Below are 25,996 nucleotides of genomic sequence, written 5' to 3' on the forward strand. Positions count from 1 at the left end.
GCTAGAAAAAGTGATCGAAAATGAACGAGCCAAAGCTCTGTGGATGTTATGACTTCAGACTGATCAAATATTGGAAAACAGTACTCCACATGTCACCAACGTGGAGAATAATACAGTGCGTATCAGCGACATTCCTGTTCCTTGCAACCTCAGGATCGATGAAAAACAATTGGGAGTTATTACAAGACACGAAGATCCGAAAATAGAACTTCAGTAGCCCTGGCATAAACTAGTAGAAGTTATTCTTCATGTTCAAGATGCAAAGGGTGCTGTGTAAGGATGAATGAGTGAGAACTTGAAAACCATTGGTTGTTGTTGGCGTGGTCTTCAGTCATAAAACTGGTTTGACGCAGCTCTCCATGCTACTCTATTCTGCGCAAACCTCTGCATCTGCAAATAACTACTTCAACCCACATCCGTTTGAACCTACTTACTGCAGCCAGTTCGTGGTATCTCTCTATAATATTTACTCTCACACTTCCTCCAATTACCAGATTGATAGATTCTTGATGCCTCATGACATGCTCTGTCAGTCAGTTCTTTCTTTTGGTCAAGTTGAGGCCTACATTTATTTTCCCTCAGTTCGATTCAGTGTCACCTAATTGGTTTTTATGATCTACTGGTCTAATCTTCAGCATTGTTCTGTATTACCACGTTCCAAAAGCTTCTAATCTCTTCTTGTCTGCTCTGCTTATCGTCCGCATTTCACTTCTGTACAAGGTTACACTCCTAGCAAATTCGTTCAGGGAAGACTTCATAACAAATTTGTATTATATATTAACAAACTACTATTTCTAAGAAATTCTTTTTTTGCTGTGGCCAGCCTTCATTTCATATTCCCCTATTTCGCCCATCATCAGTTATATTTCTATCATAATATTAAGACTCATCTACTACTTCAAGTGTCTCATTTTCTAATTAAAATTCCTTCAACATCACCCAATTTAATTCGGCTACTTTCTGTTGCTTCTGTTGATGTTCATCTTATAATCTTTTCAAGACTGTCCATTTCGTTCCTCAGCTGTTCCAAGTTCTCTGCCGTCTCCGACACTGTTACATTTTCATCAACGAAGTTTAAAGTTTTCATTTCACCCCCCCCCCCCTCCCAACCCCCCCCCCCCCCCGTACTTTAATTCGCTTTCGAAATTTCCCCTTGGTTTCCTTTACATCTTGCTCAATGTGTGAATTGAAGAACATTGGGATTACGGTGGGCTATGGTCCTCTCTCACTCCCTTCTCAACTACCACTACCTTTTCATGTTCTTCGACTCTCAGAACTGTGTTCTAGTTCGTGTACAAGTCATAAATAAATGTCAAAGAATATAGTCTATTCAACCTTCTCAAACGTTTTTCCTAAATCTACAAATCCTATAATTTTGGGTTTGCCTTTACTGAGCCTAAACAGCACAAGTGTTACGAGTGAAACAGTTTGGATGTAAAATAAAGACTCAGTCGTTCCCAGTGTAAATTTTTAAACAGCACTTAGTTTCAAACTTGTGGCAAGTGGACTCTAAATGGCAGCGTCAGGGGAAAACCAACGATTTTTTTAAAATTTCCGACCACTATAAAATTAGAGCAAGTGATGTGATGACCATGCAGACTGGCCCTGTATCCCAAGATCCACCATCATGGATTTTCAAAGAATAAGATGATTGCCCGTCTTGGATATTTGAATTTCCTGCCAATTTATACGTAGCGCAAGTGGCCTACTTCCACAGCAACGCCATAGGTGTGGGGAAAAACACTGGATGTTTGAATTTCCCACCAATGTTTGAGTTTTTCGCCATGTTACGAGCAGGGAAATTGGCCTATGCCAGAGTGATGGTGGAGGGGAGGGAGAGAAATTTTTCAAAAATACAGGCTGTCTAGAACCAATACCACCGGCACTATTGTGGTCAACATAGCGCCGACATTTTCAATACTGCATAAGATGAGTTAACGGTTTCTTGATGCTGTAGTATCAGCACATTTTCAGGTAGAAATGTTCGCAACATTCCTGCCTACCTGTCCCAAGTCGTTTAATGTACAACATGAGATCCTACGTCAATGATCCTAATTTGGTTTAAATTATCAGACGGAGATCGGATGTTTCTTTCTTTATCTTGCACGTACATTAGTTCTGGCGCTAGGAGATTTGTTATACAATTCTCACTTCGAGTGCAAAGTCCATTTAGACGGTAGCCCGTTGCAAATAGCTATAGGCTGCGTATAAGGAACGATTTTACTATACTATTGAAGACAAATGGTCGTTATGCAAGCTTAGTAAAGTGTAGTTTAGTAGAGTTTGATATTATATGGGATTATTTACGCTGTGGGACAATAGTAGTACATGAACAGATTGACAGATTCCTTAATCGACGGAAGTCTCCACCAAAAGAAAAAACAAGTATGTGGAAGTTGACGTAGCAATGTTTCGCACAAATCCAGAATTAATTAGGAGTTTCATAATCTAATACGCTATGCACACATTTCACTTTTATTCGGTATCTTTCCTGTTGCTTGTGTGTAAAATTTATTCGTGTTCTCTGTTACTGTAATTTTGTGATGATCCTTTCATGCAATGTTGCGATACTCTTCAACTGGAAAAGAACAACCTTTTCCTCGAGAGAAGTTTCAAACGTCAAATTCGTTCTCGACTTAATGTAAGACTTAAAACTACTATTAAGTTAATTTTCTGAGGCGTATTGTGTTGTTTCTATAGGCAGTATAATGGACATATAAGATGACAAACGTATATGCGAATAAATTCTATAACAAAACGAAGTGCAATAACTTCATTTTAAGAGGACAATACGGAACGTGCTGAAATGAGCTGCTGGCAGCTTTTTAAATGACTGAGAGCTGGCAATCCACTTACTAAAGGGAGACTATTGTGACTGGTTTGATGCGACCCATAATTACTTTATCTTCTGCGTGAACCTCTTCATTTCATAGTAGCAATCACACTTGTAAGTAGGCTGTTTAGGTTTTTATGTTGGTAACGCCACCTAGCGCTCTGTATGAAAATCCCTGACTGTGCTGTGTGCAGTCTGTGGCTGGTTGGCATTGTTGGAATATTCGCTTGTGTAGTGTTGGGCAGTTGGATGTGAACAGCGCGTAGCGTTGGGCAGTTGGAGGTGAGCCGCCAGCAGTGGTGGATGTTGAGAGAGAGGTGGCAGAGTATTGAGAGGTTACTGTGAGCGGACGATCTGGATGTGTGTGCGCCAGAAGAAGGAAATTTATGAAGATGGATGTCATGAATTGATATATTATGACTTTTGAACACTATTAAGGTAAATTCATTGTTTGTTCCCTATCAAAATCTTGTATTTACTATGCCTGTCAGTAGTTAGTGCCTTCAGTAGTTAGAATCTTTCATTTAGCTGGCAGTATTGGCGCTCGCAGTATTGCAGTAGTTCGAGTAACGAAGATTTTTGTGAGGTAAGTGATTCATGAAAGGTATAGGTTATTGTTAGGGCCATTCTTTTGTAGGGATTATTGAAAGTCAGTTTAGTGGTGATCAGAATAAGTAAAGAGAAAACTGTTTGAGTACGTTCAGTTTTACTCAGCTGTTTGAAAATCAAATAACGTAGTAGTTTACCAGCACAGTCATTCATAATTTTTCAACGGGACGTTTCACACTTAACGTCTTCGAGTATTTTTTTATATACAATCCAGTCTCCGTTTTTTGTCTCTGCATCTGTCTCTACACGGTGGAAGTTGTTTCCTCTTTTCCAGTAGTTACCACATATTTCTCTTGGAATATCAGACATCTGGCACTATTATACGTTGATCAACGGTTTTTATAAGTCGACAATCATATTAGCATATCTTTTACAATCCTGTTCTTTCTTCTATCATTTGTTTTCGACATTTGCGTTTCATTGTCGACTTCTCGTCTTATCAGTCCACTTAATTTAAGCATATTTCTGCAATACCACATTTGAAACTTTGACTTTCTTCATTTCCGGTATACGCACAGTCCATGATTCACTTCCACACAGTGTCATTCCCCAGACGTTCATTCTCACAAACTTCACTCTCAAAGTAAGGACAATATCTGATATTAGAAAACTATACTCATTACTGTTTTAACCGTCAGGAGTTTTTCTACATTGTTCTTGGTAACCTGAGCACAACTCTCTTCACGTAGCGGGCATCACCCACACAGTGGGACACTAAAGATTCAGAATGGGGTTAAAACTCAGAATGGAAGAATATCAGTGATAAGATTCGATGATAATTTTGCTATCCTCAGTGAATGTGAGGTAAAATTGTAGGACTTGTAGAACGGAATGAACAATCTAATGAGCACAGATTGTGAATTGAGAATAAATGAAAGAAAAACGAAAGGATGAAGAATGGCTAAAATAAATATAGCATTGGACTTACGTGGGGAGCACTTATTAGCCGAAAGGAAAAAATTCTGCAACCTTGTAAGTATTGGCATGGCGCATAAGTTCGTAGCGTTTTTCCATAAGTTTAATAAACACAACAGGAACATATAACAGAGACTTTAGTCGTCAATAATACAATACTGGCCATTAAAATTGCTACACCACGAAGATGACGTGCTTCAGACGCGAAATTTAACCGACAGGAAGAGGAAGCCGTGATATGCAAATGATTAACTTTTCAGAGCATTCACACAAGCTTGGCGCCGGTGGCGGCCCTACGACGTGCTGACATGAGGAAAATTTCCAACCGATCTCTCATACACAACCAGCAGTTGATCGGCGTTGTCTGGTGAAACGTTGTTGTGATGCCTCGTGTATGGAGGAGAAATGCGCACCATCACGATTCCGAATTTGATAAAGGTCGGATTGTAGCCTATCGCGATTGCGGTTTATTGTATCGCCTCATTGCTCTTTGCGTTGGTCGAGATCCAATAACTGTTAGCAGAATATGGAATCGGTGGGTTCAGGAGGGTAATACGGGACGCCGTGCTGGATCTCAACGGCCTCGTATCACTAGCAGTCGAGATGACAGGCATTTTATCCGCATGGCTGGAACGGATTGTGCAGCCACGTCTTGACCCCTAAGTCAGCAGAATGGGCCGTTAGCAAGACAACAACCATCTGCACGAACAGTTCGACGACGTTTGCAGCAGCATGGACTATCAGCTCGGAGACCCCGGCTGCTGTTGCCCTTGACGCTGCATCACAGACAGGAGCGCCTGCGATGGTGTACTTCACGGCGAACCTGGGTGCACGAATGGCAAAACGTCATTTTTTCGGATGAATTGAGGTTCTTTTTACAACATCATGATGGTGGCATCTGTGTTTGGCGACATCGCGGTGAACGAACATTGGAAGCATGTATTCGTCTTCGTCATGCTGGCGTATCACCCGGCGTGATGGTATGGGGTGCCATTTGTTTCACATCTCGGTCACCTGTTGTTCGCACTGACGGCACTTTGAACAGTGGACGTTATATTTCAGATGTGTTACGACCCGTGGCTCTACCCTTCATTCGATCCCTGCGAAACCCTACATTTCAGCAGGATAATGCGCGACCGCATATTGCAGGTCCTGTACGGGCCTTTCTGGATACAGCACATCCTCCAGGTCTTGCACCAATTGAAAACGTCTGGTCAATGGTGGCCGAGCAACTGGCTCGTTACAATACGCAAGTCACTAATCTTGATGAACTGTGGTATTGTGTTGAAGCTGCATGTGCAGCTGTACCTGTACACGCCATCCAAGCTCTGTTCGACTCAATGCCCAGGCGTATCAAGGCCGTTATTACGGCCAGAGGTGGTTGTTCTGGGTACTGATTTCTCAGGATCTATGTACCCAAATTGCGTGAAAATGTAATCACATGTCAGTTCTAGTACAATATTTTTCTGCAATGAATACCCGTTTATCACATGCATTTCTTCTTGGTGTAGCAATTTTTATGGCCAGTAATGTACACTCCTGGAAATGGAAAAAAGAACACATTGACACCTGTGTGTCCGACCCACCATACTCGCTCCGGACACTGCGAGAGGGCTGTACAAGCAATGATCACACGCACGGCACAGCGGACACACCAGGAACCGCGGTGTTGGCCGTCGAATGGCGCTAGCTGCGCAGCATTTGTGCACCGCCGCCGTCAGTGTCATCCAGTTTGCCGTGGCATACGGAGCTCCATCGCAGTCTTTAACACTGGTAGCATGCCGCGACAGCGTGGACGTGAACCGTATGTGCAGTTGACGGACTTTGAGCGAGGGCGTATAGTGGGCATGCGGGAGGCCGGGTGGACGTACCGCCGAATTGCTCAACACGTGGGGCGTGAGGTCTCCACAGTACATCGATGTTGTCGCCAGTGGTCGGCGGAAGGTGCACGTGCTCGTCGACCTGAGACCGGACCGCAGCGACGCACGGATGCACGCCAAGACCGTAGGATCCTACACAGTGCCGTAGGGGACCGCACCGCCACTTCCCAGCAAATTAGGGACACTGTTGCTCCTGGGGTATCGGCGAGGACCATTCGCAACCGTCTCCATGAAGCTGGGCTACGGTCCTGCACACCGTTAGGCCGTCTTCCGCTCACGCCCCAACACCGTGCAGCCCGCCTCCAGTGGTGTCGCGACAGGCGTGAATGGAGGGACGAATGGAGACGTGTCGTCTTCAGCGATGAGAGTCGCTTCTGCCTTGGTGCCAATGATGGTCGTACGCGTGTTTGGCGCCGTGCAGGTGAGCGCCACAATCAGGACTGCATACGACCGAGGCACACAGGGCCAACACCCGGCATCATGGTGTGGGGAGCGATCTCCTACACTGGCCGTACACCACTGGTGATCGTCGAGGGGACACTGAATAGTGCACGGTACATCCAAACCGTCATCGAACCCATCGTTCTACCATTCCTAGACCGGCAAGGGAACTTGCTGTTCCAACAGGACAATGCACGTCCGCATGTATCCCGTGCCACCCAACGTGCTCTAGAAGGTGTAAGTCAACTACCCTGGCCAGTAAGATCTCCGGATCTGTCCCCCATTGAGCATGTTTGGGACTGGATGAAGCGCCGTCTCACGCGGTCTGCACGTCCAGCACGAACGCTGGTCCATCTGAGGCGCCAGGTGGAAATGGCATGGCAAGCCGTTCCACAGGACTACATCCAGCATCTCTACGATCGTCTCCATGGGAGAATAGCAGCCTGCATTGCTGCGAAAGGTGGATATACACTGTACTAGTGCCGACATTGTGCATGCTCTGTTGCCTGTGTCTATGTGCCTGTGGTTCTGTCAGTGTGATCATGTGATGTATCTGACCCCAGGAATGTGTCAATAAAGTTTCCCCTTCCTGGGACAATGAATTCACGGTGTTCTTATTTCAATTTCCAGGAGTGTATATTCTCCTTTACTATTTACAACAGCCCGCCAACCCTGGGATGACTTTTCGATTCCGCGACTGTAGAAATCACTTGGTTTTGAGGCGATGAACTCCTCGAGCCACGTTCGGAGTGCTCCTTCATCCGGAAAGGAAGTGAAAATTTGGGAGCGCAAGATCAGGTGAATAAGACGGGTGCGGAATAGCTTCCCAGTTGTGTAGTGTTCTTTGCCAGTCTAATTGAATGCGGGCGGGCTTTGTCGTGGAGTACCATCATTTCACGCAGTCTTCCTGGTCGTTGTTCTTGGACTAAGTCTGCAAGACTTCTCAACTGTTGACAATAAACGTCAGCAATGATGGTTACACCTCGGGGAAGCAGTTTGTAGTACACCACATCGTCGCTGTTCCACCAGATACATAACACTATCTTTGGTGGATGCGCACAGGTCTCTGCATAACATTATCTTTTCTAGATGCGTGCAGCTATTTGTACCGGAAGCCCCTGCTTTATTTGGGCCCAACCATTACTTTCTTTTCCTTATGTTAGCATAAAGACACCGTTTCTCGTCACCAGTAACGACGGAGGATGGTCGGTGTTGTTAACGAGCCAACTGATGACGAGGAAGCAGAGATGCACATACGGTCACCTGACCATTTGTGTGGTTTTGGCTTAGAGCACATGCTACTCATACATACGATTTTTGAGCCTTTCCCACTGCATGCAAATGTCGCACGATGGTGGAATGATCACAGTTCATCACATTTCGGAGTTCTCGAGTACACTGGCGTGGATTATTGTGGATTAACGCGTTATAAGACCTGCATCGAACCCGAAGATCTTCCTGAACGCGCAGAGTCCAAGCCAACCTCCTTAAAACGAGAAAACTGTTTTCTTGCCGTGCTCTGTCCAATGGCATTTCCCCATACACGGCGCAAATGATTCTGTCTGCCTCCGCCGCTGTTACCCCTCTGTTGATCTCAAACAGAAGACTCTGTCGGAAACGTTCCGATTTCTCACTTGGCACTCCATTTTCTTGCGTCCACAGCCCCACTCACTTAGTCCAAATGACAAAATGAAATTACGTAAACTCCAATAACAACTACAAATAAAAAAAATACGATCGATAAATAAACCCATTAGAGGCTTATCTCACTAGGGGTAAGATAGATACTGCCTACAGGAAAATTAAAGAGACCCTTGGAAAAAAGAGAGCCACTTGTATGAATATCAAGAGCTCAGATGGAAACCCAGTTCTAAGCAAAGAAGGGAAAGCAGAAAGGTGGAAGGAGTATATAGAGGGTCTATACAAGGGCAATGTACTTGAGGACAATATTATGGAAATGGAAGAGGATGTAGATGAAGATGAAATGGGAGATACGATGTGCGTGAAGAGTTTGACAGAACACTGAAAGACCTGAGCCGAAACAAGGCCCCGGGAGTAGATAACATTCCGTCAGAACTATTGACGACCTTGGGAGAGCCAGGCCTGACAAAACTCTACCATCTGGTGAGCAAGATGTATGAGACAGGCAAAATACCCTCAGACTTCAAGAAGAATATAATAATTCCAATCCCAAAGAAAGCAGGTGTTGACAGATGTGAAAATTACCGAACTAATAGTTTAATAAATACTAACGCGAATGGAAAAAATGGTAGAAGCTGACCTCGGGGAAGATCAGTGTTTGGAACTTATCTTAGAAGAAAGATTAAGGAAAGGCAAACCTACGTTTCTAGCATTTGTAGACTTAGAGAAAGCTTTTGACAATGTTGACTGGAATACTCTCTTTCAAATTTTAAAGCTGACAGGGGTAAAATACAGGGAGCGAAAGGCTATTTACAATTTGTACAGAAACCAGATGGCAGTTATAAGAGTTGAGGGGCATGAAAGGGAAGCAGTGGTTGGGTAGGGAGTGAGACAGGGTTGTAGCCTCTCCCCGATGTTATTCAATCTGTATATTGAGCAAGCAGTAAAGGAAACAAAAGAAAAATTTGGAGTAGGTATTAAAATCCAGGGAGAAGAAATAAAAACTTTGAGGTTCGCCGATGACATTGAAATTCTGTCAGAGACGGCAAAGGACTTGGAAGAGCAGTTGAACGGAATGGACAGTGTCTTGAAAGGAGGATATAAGATGAACAGCAAAAAAAGCAAAACGAGGATAATGGAATGTAGTCGAATTAAGTCGGGTGATGCTGAGGGAATTAGATTAGGAAATGACACACTTAAAGTAGTAAAGGAGTTTTGCTATTTGGGGAGCAAAATAACTGATGATGGTCGAAGTGGAGAGGATATAAAATGTAGACTGGCAATGGCAAGGAAAGCGTTTCTGAAGAAGAGAAATTTGTTAACATCGAATATAGATGTGTCAGGAAGTTGTTCCTGAAAGTATTTGTATGGAGTGTAGCCATGTATGGAAGTGAAACATGGACGATAAATAGTTTGGAAAGAAGAGAATAGAAGCTTTTGAAATGTGGTGCTACAGAAGAGTGTTGAAGATTAGGTGGGTAGATCGCGTAACTAATGAGGAGGTATTGAATAGGATTGGGGAGAAGAAAAGTTTGTGGCACAACTTGACTAGAAGAAGGGATCGGTTGGTAGGCCATGTTCTGAGGCATCAAGGGATCACCAATTTAGCATTGGAGGGCAGCGTGGAGGGTAAAAATCGTAGAGGGAGACCAAGAGATGGATACACTAAGCAGATTCAGAAGGATGTAGGCTGCAGTAGGTACTGGGAGATGAAGGAGCTTGCACAGGATAGAGTAGCATGGAGAGCTGCATCAAACCAGTCTCAGGACTGAAGACCACAACAACAACAACAAATAAACCCATAGCAACCGGAATACCAATACGTCAAACAAAAATGCTACGAACTTATGCACCAAGCTAATGCTTACAAGGTGACAGAATTTTTTTTTTCCTTTCGTCTACTAAGTACTCCCCAATTTTGATGAGTTTAATCCTAAATACTGACCCTACGACTTATCTTAGAAAATAGATTAAGGAAAGGCAAACTTACGTTTCTAGCATTTGTAGACTTAGAGAAAGCTTTTGACAATATTGACTGGAATACTCTCTCTGAAATTCTGAAGATGGCATGGGTAAAATACAGGGAGCGAAAGGCTATTTACAGTTTGTACAGAAACCAGATGGCAATTATAAGAGTCGATGGGAATGAAAGAGAAGCAGTGGTTGGGAAGGGAGTGAGACAGGGTTGTAGCCTATCCCCGATGCTATTCAATCTGTATACTGAGCAAGCAGTAAAGGGAACAAAAGAAAAATTCGGAGTAGGAATTAAAAACCATGGCGAAGAAATAAAAACTTTGAGGTTCGCCCATGACATTGTAATTCTGTCAGATACAGCGAAGGACCTGGAAGAGCAGCCGAACGGAATGGACAGTGTATTGAAGGGAGTGTATAAGATGAACATCAACAAAAGCAAAACGAGGATAATGGAATGTAGTCGAATTAAGTCGGGTGATGCTGAGGGAATTAGATTAGGCATTGAGACACTTTTACTACGTGGAGCATACGTAATGCCATAAAAATCGACATTAACTAGACAAAACGAGAACGGCCTTGCTGCAGTGGAGTAAAGGAGTTTTGCTATTTGTGGAGTAAAATAACCGATGATGGTCGAAGTAGAGAGGATATAAAATGTAGACTGGCAATGGCAAGGAAAGCGTTTCTGAAGAAGAGAAATTTGTTAACATCGAGTATAGAATTAAGTGCCAGGAAGTCGTTTCTGAAAGTATTTGTATGGAGTGTAGCCATGTATGGAAGTGAAACGTGGACGATAAATAGTTTAGACAAGAAGAGGATAGAATCTTTCGAAATGTGGTGGTACAAAAGAATGCTGAAGATTAGAAGGGTAGATCACATAACTAATGATGAGGTATTGAATAGAATTGGGGAGAAGAGAAATTTCTGGCACAACTTGACTTGAAGAAGGGATCGGTTGGTAGGACATATTCTGAGGCATCAAGGGATCACCAATTTAGTATTGGAGGGCAGCGTGGAGGGTAAAAATCATAGAGGGAGACCAAGAGATGAATACACTAAGCAGATTCAGAAGGATGTAGGTTGCAGTAGGTACTGGGAGATGAAGAGGCTTGCACAGGATAGAGTAGCATGGAGAGCTGCATAGAACCACTCTCTGGACTGAAGACCACAACAACAAACAACAATAATCCTAAATTCATTTTAGCTACTCTTCATACTTTGTTTTTTTCTTTTATCCACACTTCATAATTCGTGCTCAGTAGATTGTTTATTTCGTTCAACATGTCCTATAATTTTATTTCATATTGATTGAGGATAGCAATATCATGAGCGAGTATTATCATTAATATTATTTCACCCTGATTTTTAATTCCACTCTGAACCTTTTGTGTCCTATTGTGTGAGTGATGTGAAGTGAGATGTGCCGAAGTAACAAACAAAAGTAGAACTGTATTGCTGACACAGAGGATACACTCTAACGTTAGGTTCTGAATAGCAGTTGAACAGTGTATGACTGAATTTTGCCGATGAAAAACTAGACCACTCGATGACAGTTGTGGAAGGTACAGTTTGAGGACACTGGCTGTCTTAGTAAGGATACGGTGGCATAGGCAGAGTCAGCATCTGCTACATTGTCTCTTTCTGGGTTTTGACTCGCATGTGCTGTTGTTGTTGTGGACTTCAGTCCAGAGACAGCTTTGATGTAGCTCTCGATGCTAACATTTCTTGCGCAACCTCTTCATCTTATAATAACTATTACAACCTACATCCTTCTGAATCTGATTGCTGTATTCATCTGTTGGTCTCCCGCTAGGATTTTAAACCCCCACGTTACCCTCCAGCGCTAAATTGGTGATCACTTGATGTCTCAATATGTGTCCTACCAACTGATCCCTTCTTCTAGTGAGGCTGTGCCTCAAATGCCTTTTCTCCCCAGTTCTATTCAGTACCTCCTCTTTAGTTACGTGACCTAGCCATCTAATCTTCAGCATCTTCTGTAGCACCGTATTTCAAAACCTTCTATTCCCTTCTTGTCTAAACTGTTTATCGTCCATGTTTCGCTTGCATACATGAATGGCTACAAGCCATACAGGTACTTTCAGAAAAAGCTTCCTGACACACCTATACTTGATGTTAACAAATTTCTCTTCTTCAGAAACGCTTTCCCTGCCATTGCCAGTCTACATTTTATATCCTCTCTACTTCGACCATCATCAGTTATTTTTATCCCCAAATAGCAAAATTAATTTACTACTTTAAGTGTCTCATAACCTAATCTAATTCCCTCAGCATCACCGGACTTAATTCGACTATATTCCATTATCCTCGTTTTGCTTTTGTTGATGTTCATCTTATATCCTCCGTTCAAGACACTGTCTATTCCGTTCAACTGCTCATCCAGGTACTTTGCTGGCTCTGACAGAGTTACAATGCCATCGGCGGACCTCAAAGTTTGCTTAACTTTAATGATCTGACGGGAAACAATGTTACCACTGCAGCAAGGCCGTTCTCATTTTGTCTAGTTAATGTCGATTTTTATGGCATTACGTATGCTCCACGTAGTAAAAAAATGAATATAAACGATGTATTCACATTGATCCGATATTCTACTCAGAAGTATAACTTACCGTCCGCTTGGAGTACTGCTGGTCGCACAGTATAACAAAAGTGACCAGGAGTGTGGTCGAATCTGAGAAGAACGTGTTTTCCACAAACACTTCTCTCTGTCCTTACAGGTGGTTTGCTTTTATGCGCAAGGGCCTACACTGCGCCAGCTGGTGAAGCTGCTGTTGGAGATTAGAACAGTCTACAGTACCGGCGAACACAATGACGAAATACGGAGACAATACCAAAGACTCGAAGACCGAATGTATCTGATTCTGTTGGTAAGTAGGAATACATTTGTAAGCGTAATTGTCATTAGAATTTATATGTCGCACTCCAAACCCAATCTCCTCGACAAAACTGGACAGATTGTCAACCGCTATCTAACTGGCGTAAGAAATCAGTTTTCTCCATGGAAAAATAGCATTCGAGTTGACTCTCACCTATAACAGAACCGGAAGTTCAATTCAGTTGGAAATCAGTAAGGATGCGACATGTAGGTTGCCGACTGAACTTTGAGAGAAGTTAATTTTTAAAAATGTTCTGGACTAAATCTTCCACTCAGGACCACCTATGTATAATGCTTTTATCCAGTGAAATACTTTACTGGTCATTAAAATTGCTACACCTAGAAGAAATACAAATGAAAAACGGGTATTCATTGGAGAAATATATTATACTATAAATGACATGTGATTACATTTTCACGCAATTTGGGTGCATAGATCCTGAGAAATCAGTACCCAGAACAGCCACCGCTGGCCGTAATAACAGCCTTGATACGTCTGGGCATAGAGTCAAACAGAGCTTGGATGGAGTGTGGAGGTACAGCTGTCCATGCAGCTTCCACACGATACCACAGTTCATCAAGAGTAGTGACTGGCGTATTGTGACGAGCCAGTTGCTCAGCCACCATTGACGAGACGTTTTCAATTGGTGAGAGATCTGGAGAATGTGCTGGCCAGGACAGCAGTCGAACATTTTCTGTATCCAGAAAGGCCTGTACAGGACCTGCAACATGCGGTCGTGCATTATCCTGCTGAAATGTAGGGTTTCGCAGCCATAGAATGAAGGGTAGAGCCACCCCGTCGTAACACATCTGAAATATAACGTCCACTGTTCAAAGTGCCGTCAATGCGAACAAGAGGTGACCGAGACGTGTAATCAATGGCACCCCAGACCTTTTTGCCAGGTGATACGCCAGTATGGCGATGATGAATACACGCTTCCAATGCGCGTTCACCGCGATGTCGCCAAACACGGATGCGACCATCATGATGCTGTAAACAGAACCTGGATTCATCCGAAAAATGTCGTTTTGCCATTCGTGCACCCAGGTGCGTCGTTGAGTACACCATCGCAGGCGCTCCTGTCTGTGATGCAGCGTCAAGGGTAACCGCTGCCACGCTCTCCGAGCTGATAGTCCATGCTGCTGCAAACGTCGTCGAACTGTTCGTGCAGATGGTTCTTGTCTTGCAAACGTCCCCATCTGTTGACTCAGGGATCGAGACGTGGCTGCACGATCCGTTACAGCCGTGCGGATAAGATGCCTGTCATCTCGACTGCTAGTGATACGAGGCCATTGGGATCCAGCACGGCGTTCTGTATTACCCTCCTGAACCCACCAATTCCATAGTCTGCTAACAGTCATTGGATCTCGACCAACGAAAAGAGCAATGAGGCGATACAATAAACCGCAATCGCGATAGGCTACAATCCGACCTTTATCAAAGTCGGAAACGTGATGATACGCATTTCTCCTTCTTACACGAGGCATCACAACAACGTCTCACCAGGCAACGCCGGTCAACTGCTGTTTGTGTATGAGAAATCTGTTGTAAACTTTCCTCATGTCAGCACGTTGTAGGTGTCACCACCGGCGCTAAGCTTGTGTGAATGCTCTGAAAAGCTAATCATTTGAATATCACAGCATCTGCTTCCTGTCGGTTAAATTTCGCTTCTGTAGCACGTCATATTCATGGTGTAGCAATTTTAATGGCCAGTAGTGTAATTAGCAACCGGTTGCATAAAAGAAATTTAATTTCTTTACCAGTTTTGGGCGCTTAATGCCCTTCTTCAGAAGGTTATGCCTATCGCGTTATTTTCAAGTGTCAGTACTGCACATAACGCTTTTTACACCGTGAAAGCAATGGGGAAAAGAGAGAATGCGCGCAGTCCGTGGCTATTGCTTCTTAGAACCAAACCCATATTGACCTACTTGCACCCTGGTTTCACATCCAGCCAATTGCCGTAGTGCAATCAAAGTTAATACATCAATAAACAGCCCAAATTCCAATATTTCCCTATGTTAAAAGGTGCTTTGCAGCTGAAAGAATCTTATTTTGACAACTTATTTTGATAACCGCCATGTATAATTTTTGCCAATTTAGACACGTTTAATTGCCCAATTGTGGAAGGTTTTATGTTGAAGACCAGCTGTGATCAATTTTCTTAAATTTCATTTAAAATTTTGCAACATCACCTTGTGCAATGTAAAACTACAGTTTCTATACCCCCTCATGTGCTCCCGTCACCACCAACCTGTGGCCCCCACACTGCTATCCCCATTGAACCCATGCCACCCTCCCCCCCCCCTCCGCCCATCAGCATGGGCGAAGAGTGGGGGGTGGGGGGGGGGAGGGTGGCATGGGTTCAATGGGGATAGCAGTGTGGGGGCCACAGGTTGGTGGTGACGGGAGCACATGAGCACATTGGGGGGGGGGGGGGGGGTTATAGAAACTGTACTTTTACATTGTAAAAGGTAACCCCTGTGCCACCACTGACAGGGAGATGGCTGTACGTCAGTCGTCGAGCAGCTATGTTTTATTAACAATAAATATGCTACTGATTTGTTCAAATTCCACTGCCACTGTAAACAATCCATTTTACAACCCTTTATAGCGACAATTATCTTTAAGTAGTTGCACTTTTCTGTAATGGAGTAGTTTGTGATGAACAATCACATGATTAACTTTAATTATTTCTATAGTAGGAGGATGATGGTCATTTGTGGGTTAGGAAGCTAAACAGAAAGGTCATTAGCGTGCTTGCTTGTACTAAATACACACACTCATGGTGAAAAATCTATTAAAAATTACAATAAGTTAAAAAAACCAAGTTATAATCACACCCAAGAACTGAAAAGATAACCTTGAAGATCTTAAAAGACCATAAAGTCGAACAACACACAGCAGAACTAGATAAACATAGCTATCAGCACAGTCATGGTCATAAAGAGGACATATACTTAGGTGACGAAGAGTGGGTTGTCAGTACTGGTTCTACCCACAATCTGGTTATAAGTGGTTGCATACCTCAAGGTTACTGATAAGTACTTCCAATGTCACATTACACATTTGGGTGACTTATATTCAAGGACAACCCCACTCCCCGCCACCCCTTCCCCCCCCCCTCCCCCCCCCACCACAGGAGGCAATCACCGGCAGTTGATCATGGCCATTCAGGGGTACCTCAGGAAACTGTGAAAGTTGTATTGAAGGTTATCCAGGGGAATGCCAGCCCTAACCACACACAGTAGGCAAGTGGACTAGCTCATGATGAAACTTGATACTGGCCACATAGGGAACACCTGGGACGAATGGGAGCTCATCAAAATGGCGAGAAATCCTCGCCCTCCTGTGGACTAATAGGATTCAAGCTCCTCCTCCTCCCCTTTATTATCTTTTATAACTAGCTCAGTTGCAAGGCCCCTTTAATTTTAGGTCTCTGCATCATGAGGAGAAATTCAGGTTTGTTATAAAGAATAACTCTGTAATGGTAATGTTTTGGAATAGTAACAATGACATAACAGATTAATTAATGGTTTATTATTAACAGCTTTGTTATTGTAATACATTATTTACAATAATTTTATATTGTTATTAAAAATTTCTCTCCTTTATTTGGAAAACTATTTATTATACACATAGCCCTTATTTTACAAAGCTATTTTTCTCTCATATATAATAATTTATAACTTTTTGTTGATATATTTATAGTCTTTTTTCTTACCTAGATACGCATTAGTTTTATTTACAAAATAATTTTGCTGAAGACACATCACTATCAGGCAAGTTACACAAAAGCTAGAGGAATTTAAACACTTTGTTTGCCATTTTATTAGTATATACAAAACTTACATTTTCTTCCTATACAGAATATTTACACTTTAATCATTCTGTATATACTGGAAGTACATTTTAATGATTTATTTACAATATATGCAGTGTATACATTAATAAAAATGACAAACTGAAGGGATGGATTCCTGACTGGAAATGGACGAAAAAAGATCCTAGGAACATGTATCCAGAAGTGCATGGTGTGCATGCAGTGACAACAGATTGTCTGGTAACATAGTAGAGAGCTGCATCACATCCACGTTGCAATAGACGTTCAAAGTTACCTCCATGGGATTGCATGTGATAGGGATCATAGCGGTTGTCATTCAGTATACACATAATCGTGCTGTGGGTTATACTTTGTCGGTGGGACACTTCCCTGGAGCTTGTACTAGAGTTTGTCTCAATATCTTGTAGAACCCGAGCCTCTAAATCTGGTGTATGCGCATTCTGTCGGCTCACTGCATATTCATCTGCCTGAAAGGACTCATGATCATACAAACACCCAAAAACTGCATGAAATGTTGTGTGATGTGGTTGGTGTCTGTGAGGGTACTGGTTTTGATACAGCCATGCTGCCTTGCGATCATTTCCAACTGCTTGGCAGTACACATACACCATCTCAACTTGTTCCCAATATGAATGCCAGACCATTCTGATGCTTACAGTAGACTGCATCAATGACAGAATCTGTGACACACAAGAAACAGTAGGAAAGTGGTCAGAGGAACAGTAATCCACCTGCGCCATCTACCATGGAAATGATATCATTCTGGACACATGTTCATAGGCCTTTTTCCTCCAGGTTAAGAATGCCTATCGTCAGTAGTGTTTTCACTTTGTTGTATATGCTGATTTTTGGGCCTTCTAGCTCATGTGGTCTGTTGTGAAGGTGACCCCATTGCCTCCCATGCAATCCTCATAGAATGGCGTGTACCAAATGTGGCAGCATATTAACTTGTGTACTTGTGTGACTCCAGCCGCAACAAATTCTAATCAAGTACTGATTGAGATACGAAACTCATGGAAAGACCTCTGCTTGCGTCACAAATTATTTTCCTTGTCTTTGCCCTCACCAGACGAGAGGCTGCAAGATTCGTAGCTGTAGTGCACCAAAGTAATCTTCACATAGCCTTCCTCTTGCCCCCGACTGCAGAATGACACTCACCACTCCACCATGGGACATGCTGCTTACTTGGTGCCCCTGATGATCTGGAAATGGATGCCTTTCTGAACAACCAACCCTATGGCATCCTTCTGTGAACTGCTGCGTCTGGCAGATAGGTCCAGATGGGTAAGTGGTCGCTGTCATGAAGGTCGTCATCCACTTCTCACTGAGCAGTGTATGCAAGGGAGGGTGAGCAGATGAAGAGGTCTATTACTGTAGACAAACCTGTAGCAGTGCTGAATTGCGTCCGTGACCAGTACGATGTCTGCAGTTTGTTTCAGATCTTTAACTGTGCGAACTTGGGAGCAAGTCATGTTGGATTCCAACAGTGCACTGTGTGCATTGAAGTCTCCTAACAAAAGAAAGGAACAGGGAATTTCAATAATAAGCTGTTTGAGGATGTCACTGTTAATGGGCTCGCTGTGTGTGATGTAGACAGAGCACATTGCGACATTAACATGGGCCATTATTGTAACAATGAGGAGCTGTAGCCTTGCGATTAAGGGCATGAGTGAGAAGTGGAATATGTCCTTGATGAACACCACATTACCACATTTCTCCTTATCACCATTAAGGTCATCTTTCATTCCTATGCTATTGGACTATGGGAGCCATGTCAGCAGCATAGTCTTAATCTACCCCTATCCTTGTGCTGGGATTGTGAAACACTTGTAGAGCTAGGGGCAGTAGAAGGGCTGTCTGGATCTAGTGGTGAGGCATCTAACTCCATAATGACATCCTATCATCTATCAGCCATCTGCTGGCGCCCAAGACAGTTTTGGACCCAAATGTCTTGACCCGTTCCATGCCACTTTTCCCTTCAAGGAAGATGGGGAGAGGGAAGTGGAGGGGCACTCCACTGTTGGGGGTGCATTTTTTATGCACTCTGTAAAAGCAGTTCCTTTTTCTTCTGTCAAAGCTGCCTGGACTGCTATATATTTATCCTCCACGCTTTGGTAAAAGTACAGGTGCTTCTGGAGGAGAATGGTACGCTGAGCATCATCTGCATTGAAGAGTCCCCTTGATGACAGATTTCTTCACCAAGGAAGCGGAAGAAGTGTCATAGACAGGGGATTTCATCATGTTATGTTTTTATGGCTTCTGTGTAAGGAATCTGCTTTGTCACATTTATTTCCAGGATGGTACCTTCCTTAACGAAAATTGGGCACTTGGCTCCAGACTGGGTGACTTTCAGAGAAGTTGATGCACATCGCCAGAGGCATGCAGTCAGTGCCAGTAAGTCGATGGTAAAATTTTCCACAAATCACTCCACGTCCATGAATCAGTTGTGTGTGGCCAAATCGCTGGCATTCGTCGCACATCATAGGATTAGGCATATAGCGCATAACCCTGAGTCGGAGAAATCATGCCATGATAAGTTTAGCCAGTATAGTGGGATTGAAGGTGCCAGTGAAGGTGGCAGTCTACTCAGTCCCTCCATTATCCCTTCACATCTATTATACATCATCGACTATTCCATATGATGCCAATTCTTGTTTCTACGGTGTTCATGTTCATAATATCATGCTATGTGATTACACCCTTTCTTGAGTTGAGAGAGGTGTGATCTCAGCAATAATATTATAGTTATTCAATTTTTGTGAGTTCTTACGAAGTTCCAAATGCTTTGACTTGTCAGTTTTAAACAACAAGGACCAGTACACAATCGTTTAATAGATTTCAGATTCAGCAAACTCCACTGAACAGAAAGGGGACAGTTTTACAAACGTCCTCTCCTCCTCTTGATCACCAGAAAAACATTCTGATTTATGAATCCTTGAGCCCGATTAGTAAAGACCAATGGATTATCGGGAGGAGTAACCTCCCTTGTTCACTATGATAACTGTGACTACTCCCAGATGATACTCCCACCATGCTGGAAGCTGAAGAATTTAATTTTGAAGGTTTCACCTCAGCCTCACTAACAGTTAGGGAAATACAGAGGTTGGGTTGGTTTGGGATAGGAGACCAGACAGGAGGTCATCGGTATCATCAGATTAGGGAAGGATGGGGAAGAAAGTCGGCCATGCCCTTTGAAAGGGACCATCCTGGCATTTGCCATGAGCGATTTAGGGAAATCACGGAAAACCTAAATCAGAATGGCCAGACGCGGGATTGAACGGTCGTCCTCCCGAATGTGAGACCAGTGTGCTAACCACTGCGCCACCTCACTTGGTGGGAAATATAGGTGCATTCAGGCCGTGTCCCGCTTTCCTGAGTAAGCCTTATGCAACTGAGGTACGGCAGATCAGCGCAGGTCGTCCGCAAACGATGTCTCATCTCTATAACCTTGCATCTCATTGGCGTGCAGCACACTTTAAGATTGGGGGCTCTTTTTAGAGAGGTTTGTACTGTCCGCGGGACCCACTTGCTTAAGCCGAGATCACTGGCCGTGTGACACACAGCAATCCACAACTACTCCACACAGTGGTTGCTGAAGCATGCCCAGAGTTTATGGTGACAGAGGACTGGTGGTGCCCACCAGTCCACAGCTCATTAACCTCCGGGTCAGCCAACCCTGTACCCAGCAGACGAATGCCGAGCCCCTGAGGGGAGCAGCAATGAGAGTTGCTGAACGTATTTGATGCTGGGCCTCCAGGTGTTGGAAGCAGAGAACATGGAGCCAGAATCACAGCGTGACAAGCAGTCCTTCTGCCACATCGAGGAGAACTGAATGTTTTTGGGGCTGAGTTTTGTGCTGCTCGAAGTACGAGGGTTATTCCAAAAGTAAGGTCCGATTCGCCGTAACTATTGAAATTTGGCGCCAATGACAAAACACGCATGCGCGCCGACTCCCGGCAAGCCTTGCGCGTCAAACGCCGCCATTCGCTTTGTTACTGTTGCTGAGTGTAGTTCACAGTGTCACTATACAATGTTTAAGACAATTGATCAGCCGGCCGATTGTGAAGTAAGGGCAGTGATACGGTTTTTGTCTGCAAGAAACAATTCAGCGGCGGAAATCCATCGGCAGATTACTGAAGTGTACGGTTCTAACATAATGAGCGACAGTAAAGTGCGCAAGTGGGTGCGAGCTTTTAATGAAGGACGGGATAATGTGCACGATGAACCACGGTGTGGCCGACCATCAGTGATTTCAGACGATTTGGTCAATGCGGTTGACAAAAAAATTCGTGAAGATCGCCGATTCACTATTACAGACGTAGACATGCATTTTCCGAATGTGAGTAGAACAACTTTGTACAGAATTGTGTCTGAACATTTGAAGTTTCACAAATTGTGTGCCCGTTGGGTTCCCAGGCTGCTTACTGAGCCCCAACGAATGAAAAGAATGGCTTTTGCTCTTGATTTTTTGGAGCGATATCATAAGGAAGGTGACAGTCTTTTAGACAATGTTGTCACAGGGGATGAGACATGGGTTTCTCACATCACTCCAGAGTCTAAACGTCAGTCAATGCAATGGCGTCACACGTCATCGCCAGTCAAGGTCAAGGCAAAGCAGACAATCTCAACACGTAAGGTTATGGCGACTGTGTTCTGGGATAGACGTGGAGTATTGTTAGTCCACTTTATGGAGAGAGGAACAACGATTAATAAAGCCGCCTACTGCGCTACCCTGACTAAACTTCGACGTGCAATCCAGAATAAGCGACGTGGTCTTTTGTCGTCTGGAATCTTGTTGTTGCATGACAATGCCAGACCCCACACTGCAAATGAAACGCAAGCTCTGATCAAGAAATTTGGATGGGAACAGATGGACCATCCTCCTTACAGTCCGGACCTGGCGCCAAGTGATTTCCACCTGTTCCGTTACTTAAAGGAGTTTCTCGGCGGCAAGCGCTTCGACACAGATGATGAAGTGAAAGAAGCAGTTAAGGACTGGTTATCGTCACAGGCGGCCGATTTCTATAACATGGGCATTCAAAAGCTTGTTGAACGATGTGACAAATGTTTAAATAAGTATGGAAGTTATGTAGAAAAATAGATAAAGATGTAAGGAATGTAAATAAAACAATTGTTTTGAAAAAACATTTTAGTTTTGATTTTTTTTTATAACCGGACCTTACTTTTGGAATAACCCTCGTAGATAAGAGAAGCAGTGTGATGGGTGATCCGCCTACTACGTAGAGGTTCACTGCACATCTCCTAGGCTGGGCATACAGCTTCTTGAAGTACACAAAATGGAGCAAGTATCATATTGTAACGAGAGCCCCCCTGCTGCACTGAGATCTGCTGCACGTATTCAGGGCTGGGCTTCCAACTGCTTGCAGTAGACAAATTGGATACAATACACAGCCTGATGAGTGGCCCTCGACCACACTGAGGTGCACTACACAATTTGAGGCTCGGCTCCCAACTGCATGAAGCAGACAAAGTGGAGACAGTATTACATTGTGATGAGCAGCCATACTGCTGCATCGAGAGGCAGTGCACATCTTCAGAGATATGTTCCCAGCTGTTTGAACTAGACAATATGGAGCAAGCATCTTAGTGTGATGACTGGCCCTCCTGCCACATCAAAGTGCACTGCGCGTCTTTTGGAGTTGGTACTGCAGCTACTTAAAGTAGACAAGGCAGATAAAGTATCGCCACGTGATGAGTGGCCCTCCTGCCACATTGGGGTATGCTGCACATCTTCAGAGCTGGGGTTTCTAACCGCTTTTGTAGCGGAAAATGTACCAGACGATACCAACACAGGGCACATTGCAGAGGTTTATCGTGGGTACCCCAAGAGAATTAACAACTTACGTTCATATTTCCCTGTATGTCTGGAAAAAGTGCCATCATTGTCCAACAGTAAGAAAATAATAAAAAAAATTTCAGCCTTATACACTGCTGGCCATTAAAATTGCTACACCACGAAGTTGACGTGCTACACACGCGAAATTTAACCGACAGGAAGAAGATGCTGTGATATGCAAATGACTAGCTTTTCAGAGCATTGACACAAGGTTCGCGCCGGTGGCGACACCTACAACGTGCTGACATGAAGAAAGTTTACAACAGATTTCTCATACACAAACAGCAGTTGACCGCCGTTGCCTGGTGAAACGTTGTTGTGATGCTTTGGGTAAGGAGGAGAAATGCGTACCATCACGTTTCCGACTTTGATAAAGGTCGGATTGTAGCCTATCGCGACTGCGGTTTACCGTATCGCGACATTGCTGTTTGCGTTGGTCGAGATCCCCAATGACTGTTAGCAGAATATGGAATCGATGGCTTCAGGAGGGTAATACGGAATGCCGTGCTGGGTTCCAACAGCCTCGTATCACTAGCAGTCGAGATGACAGGCATTTATCTGCATGGCTGTAACGGATCGTGCAGCCACGTCTCGATTCCTGAGTCAACAGATGGGGACGTTCGCAAGACAACAACCATCTGCACAAACAGTTCGACGACGTTTGCAGCAGCATGGACTATCAGCTCGGAGAAAATGGCTGCGGTTACCCTTGTCGCTGCATCACAGACAGGAGCGCCTGCGATTGTGTACTCAACGGCGAACCTTGGTTCACGAATGGCAAAACCTCATTTTTTCGGATGAATCCAGGTTCTGTTTACAGCATCATGATGGTCGCATCCGTGTTTGGCGACATCGCGGAGAAACCATTGGAAGCGTGTATTTGGCATCGCCATACTGGCGTATCACGCGGCGTGATGGTATGGGGTGCCATTGGTTACACTTCTCGGTCACCTCTTGTTTGCATTGACCCCACTTTGAAGAGCGGACGTTACATTTCAGATATGTTACGACCCGTGGCTCTACCCTTCATTCGAGCCCTGCAAAACCCTACATTTCAGCAGGATAATGCACGACCGCATGTTGCAGGTCCTGTACGGGCCTTTCTGGATACAGAAAATGTTCGACTGCTGCCCTGGCCAGCACATTCTCCAGATCTCTCACCAATTGAAAACGTATGGTCAATGGTGGCCGAGCAACTGGCTCGTCACAATACGCCAGTCACTACTCTTGATGAACTGTGGTGTTGTGTTGAAGCTGCAGCTGTACCTGTACACGCCATCCAAGCTCTGTTTGACTCAATGCCTAGGCGTATCAAGGCCGTTATTAAGGCCAGAGGTGATTGTTCTGGGTACTGATTTCTCAGGATCTTTGCACCCAAATTGCGTGAAAATGTAATCACATCTCAGTCCTAGTATAATATATTTATCCAATGAATACCCGTTTATCATCTGCATTTCTTCTTGATGTAGCAATTTTAATGGCCAGTAGTGTATTTTAAGAAAAACTCTCCCATTCACTACAGAAATCTGAAACAATATTTACAAAATAAATTGGTTTAAAAATAATTCATTGAATTTTATCATGTAGGCAAGCCCCCAGGTTGAAGCCACACATTAATGCACGAAAAAACAAGAATGCAAACAATGATTTCAAGAACAACTTTTTCAAAGTGATGAATATTTATGTATTTGCAAAAACGATGCAAAATGTGCAGAATATGTGGAACGTAACACGTGCAACGTCCTGGGAAGGCAGGTTTAGGACAACCGAATTAATTGGCAAACCTGATTTTCAAAGGGGTGTTATTCTTAACAAAAATTTTGCCAGTTATATTCTTTGGAAGAGATATATCGGAGGAACCCCCTACTAAATACTGGATCATACATATACACTTGGATGTCCAAATACAGCACTCTTCCTTAGGATTCTGAGAATCAGGTGAGTGTAAAACGTTCAAACCACTTAGCTATAAGGAGCCTTGTGTATTCATGCCATTATCACCCCAATTATGTATAACGACATTCTTGGAGAAACCCTCCTTAGGTGGAAGAGTGAACTTGCAGCATATCATAGCAATGCACTTAATTGTAGGGTACTATAGATTGTTCACAGTCTTGGAAAGTTTGTTTCCAAAACAGACAGAAATGCTTTTAGGAAAAGGATCGGATCTCAGTACCTGATGCATGCAATGGATCTCCTATAAAGAGCACCTCAAAACACTTACTATGGAGTTTTTACATGGCATACTTGCATATATTCATTTTCACTATCAGAATGGGCAGAAAGGCTACTGCTTGCCAACAGTTCTCTGTCACTGAAACTATGCATCCAGCTTCCACTAGATGTTCATTTGAGAAAGACTTTTATAACCTTATGAATAGCACAATTTTAGGTAAAACAATGGGAAATGTTAGAGATATCTGTGAAACTCACTTGACCACTCGTTGGGAAGGCCGTTGTCGACCAGGAGATTATACACCCAACTCAAATTTCAGTCTTAAATACGGAATATGTTGTTCTAGAGATGGATAACATTTCAGTCGTCATCATCTCAGCCTTATCACATGTCATGTGGGATCAACTTTGCTTTGCTGGATCCTTCTCTTCCATAAATGCCTATCAAGTGCTTCTTCTTGAGCATCCTTTCTCCCATAGGTCCCCTGCTACCTTGTCTTTCCAGCACAGTTTCGGTCTTTCTCTTCCCCTTGATCCTTCGATTTCTAGGTCTTCAACTCTTCTCCCCACATAGTACTCCCCTCTTCTATGCACATGTCCATACCATCTTAGCCTGCTTTCTTGGATCTTCTGCTCTATGGGCCCCACTTTCACTGTTCCCCTGATGTACTCATTCCTTAGTCTATCCTTTCGTGTCACCCCACTCATCCACCGTAACATTCTTATTTCTGCCACTTACGTCTTCTTCTCTTGGGCTCTGGTAACTGGCCAAAGTTTCTGCCCTATACAGCATCGCAGGCCTCACCACAGACTTGTAAAGCTTTCCTTTCCTTCTGCAGCTAACATTCTTATCACACAGTACTCCGCTCAGTTCCCTCCAGTTCATCCATCCACTATTTATTCTGTGCTGTGTATCGGCCTCCAGTCCTCCATCAC

The 25,996-nt window shown here is 43.7% G+C and overlaps 1 protein-coding gene across 1 annotated transcript in view; it reads left to right on the plus strand.

Annotated features, from left to right (window-relative positions):
* The window catches only part of LOC124552717 (odorant receptor 43a-like), a 125,360-nt gene that overhangs the window by 38,623 nt on the left and 60,741 nt on the right, over positions 1 to 25,996 (plus strand). The window contains exon 3 of the mRNA XM_047127058.1: positions 13,029 to 13,178. Coding sequence (XP_046983014.1) covers positions 13,029 to 13,178 — 150 coding nt within the window. The remainder of the gene's footprint in view (positions 1 to 13,028; positions 13,179 to 25,996) is intronic.

The sequence above is a fragment of the Schistocerca americana genome, chromosome 10 (genome assembly GCF_021461395.2).
Source record: "Schistocerca americana isolate TAMUIC-IGC-003095 chromosome 10, iqSchAmer2.1, whole genome shotgun sequence".
Taxonomy (NCBI): Eukaryota; Metazoa; Arthropoda; class Insecta; order Orthoptera; family Acrididae; genus Schistocerca; species Schistocerca americana.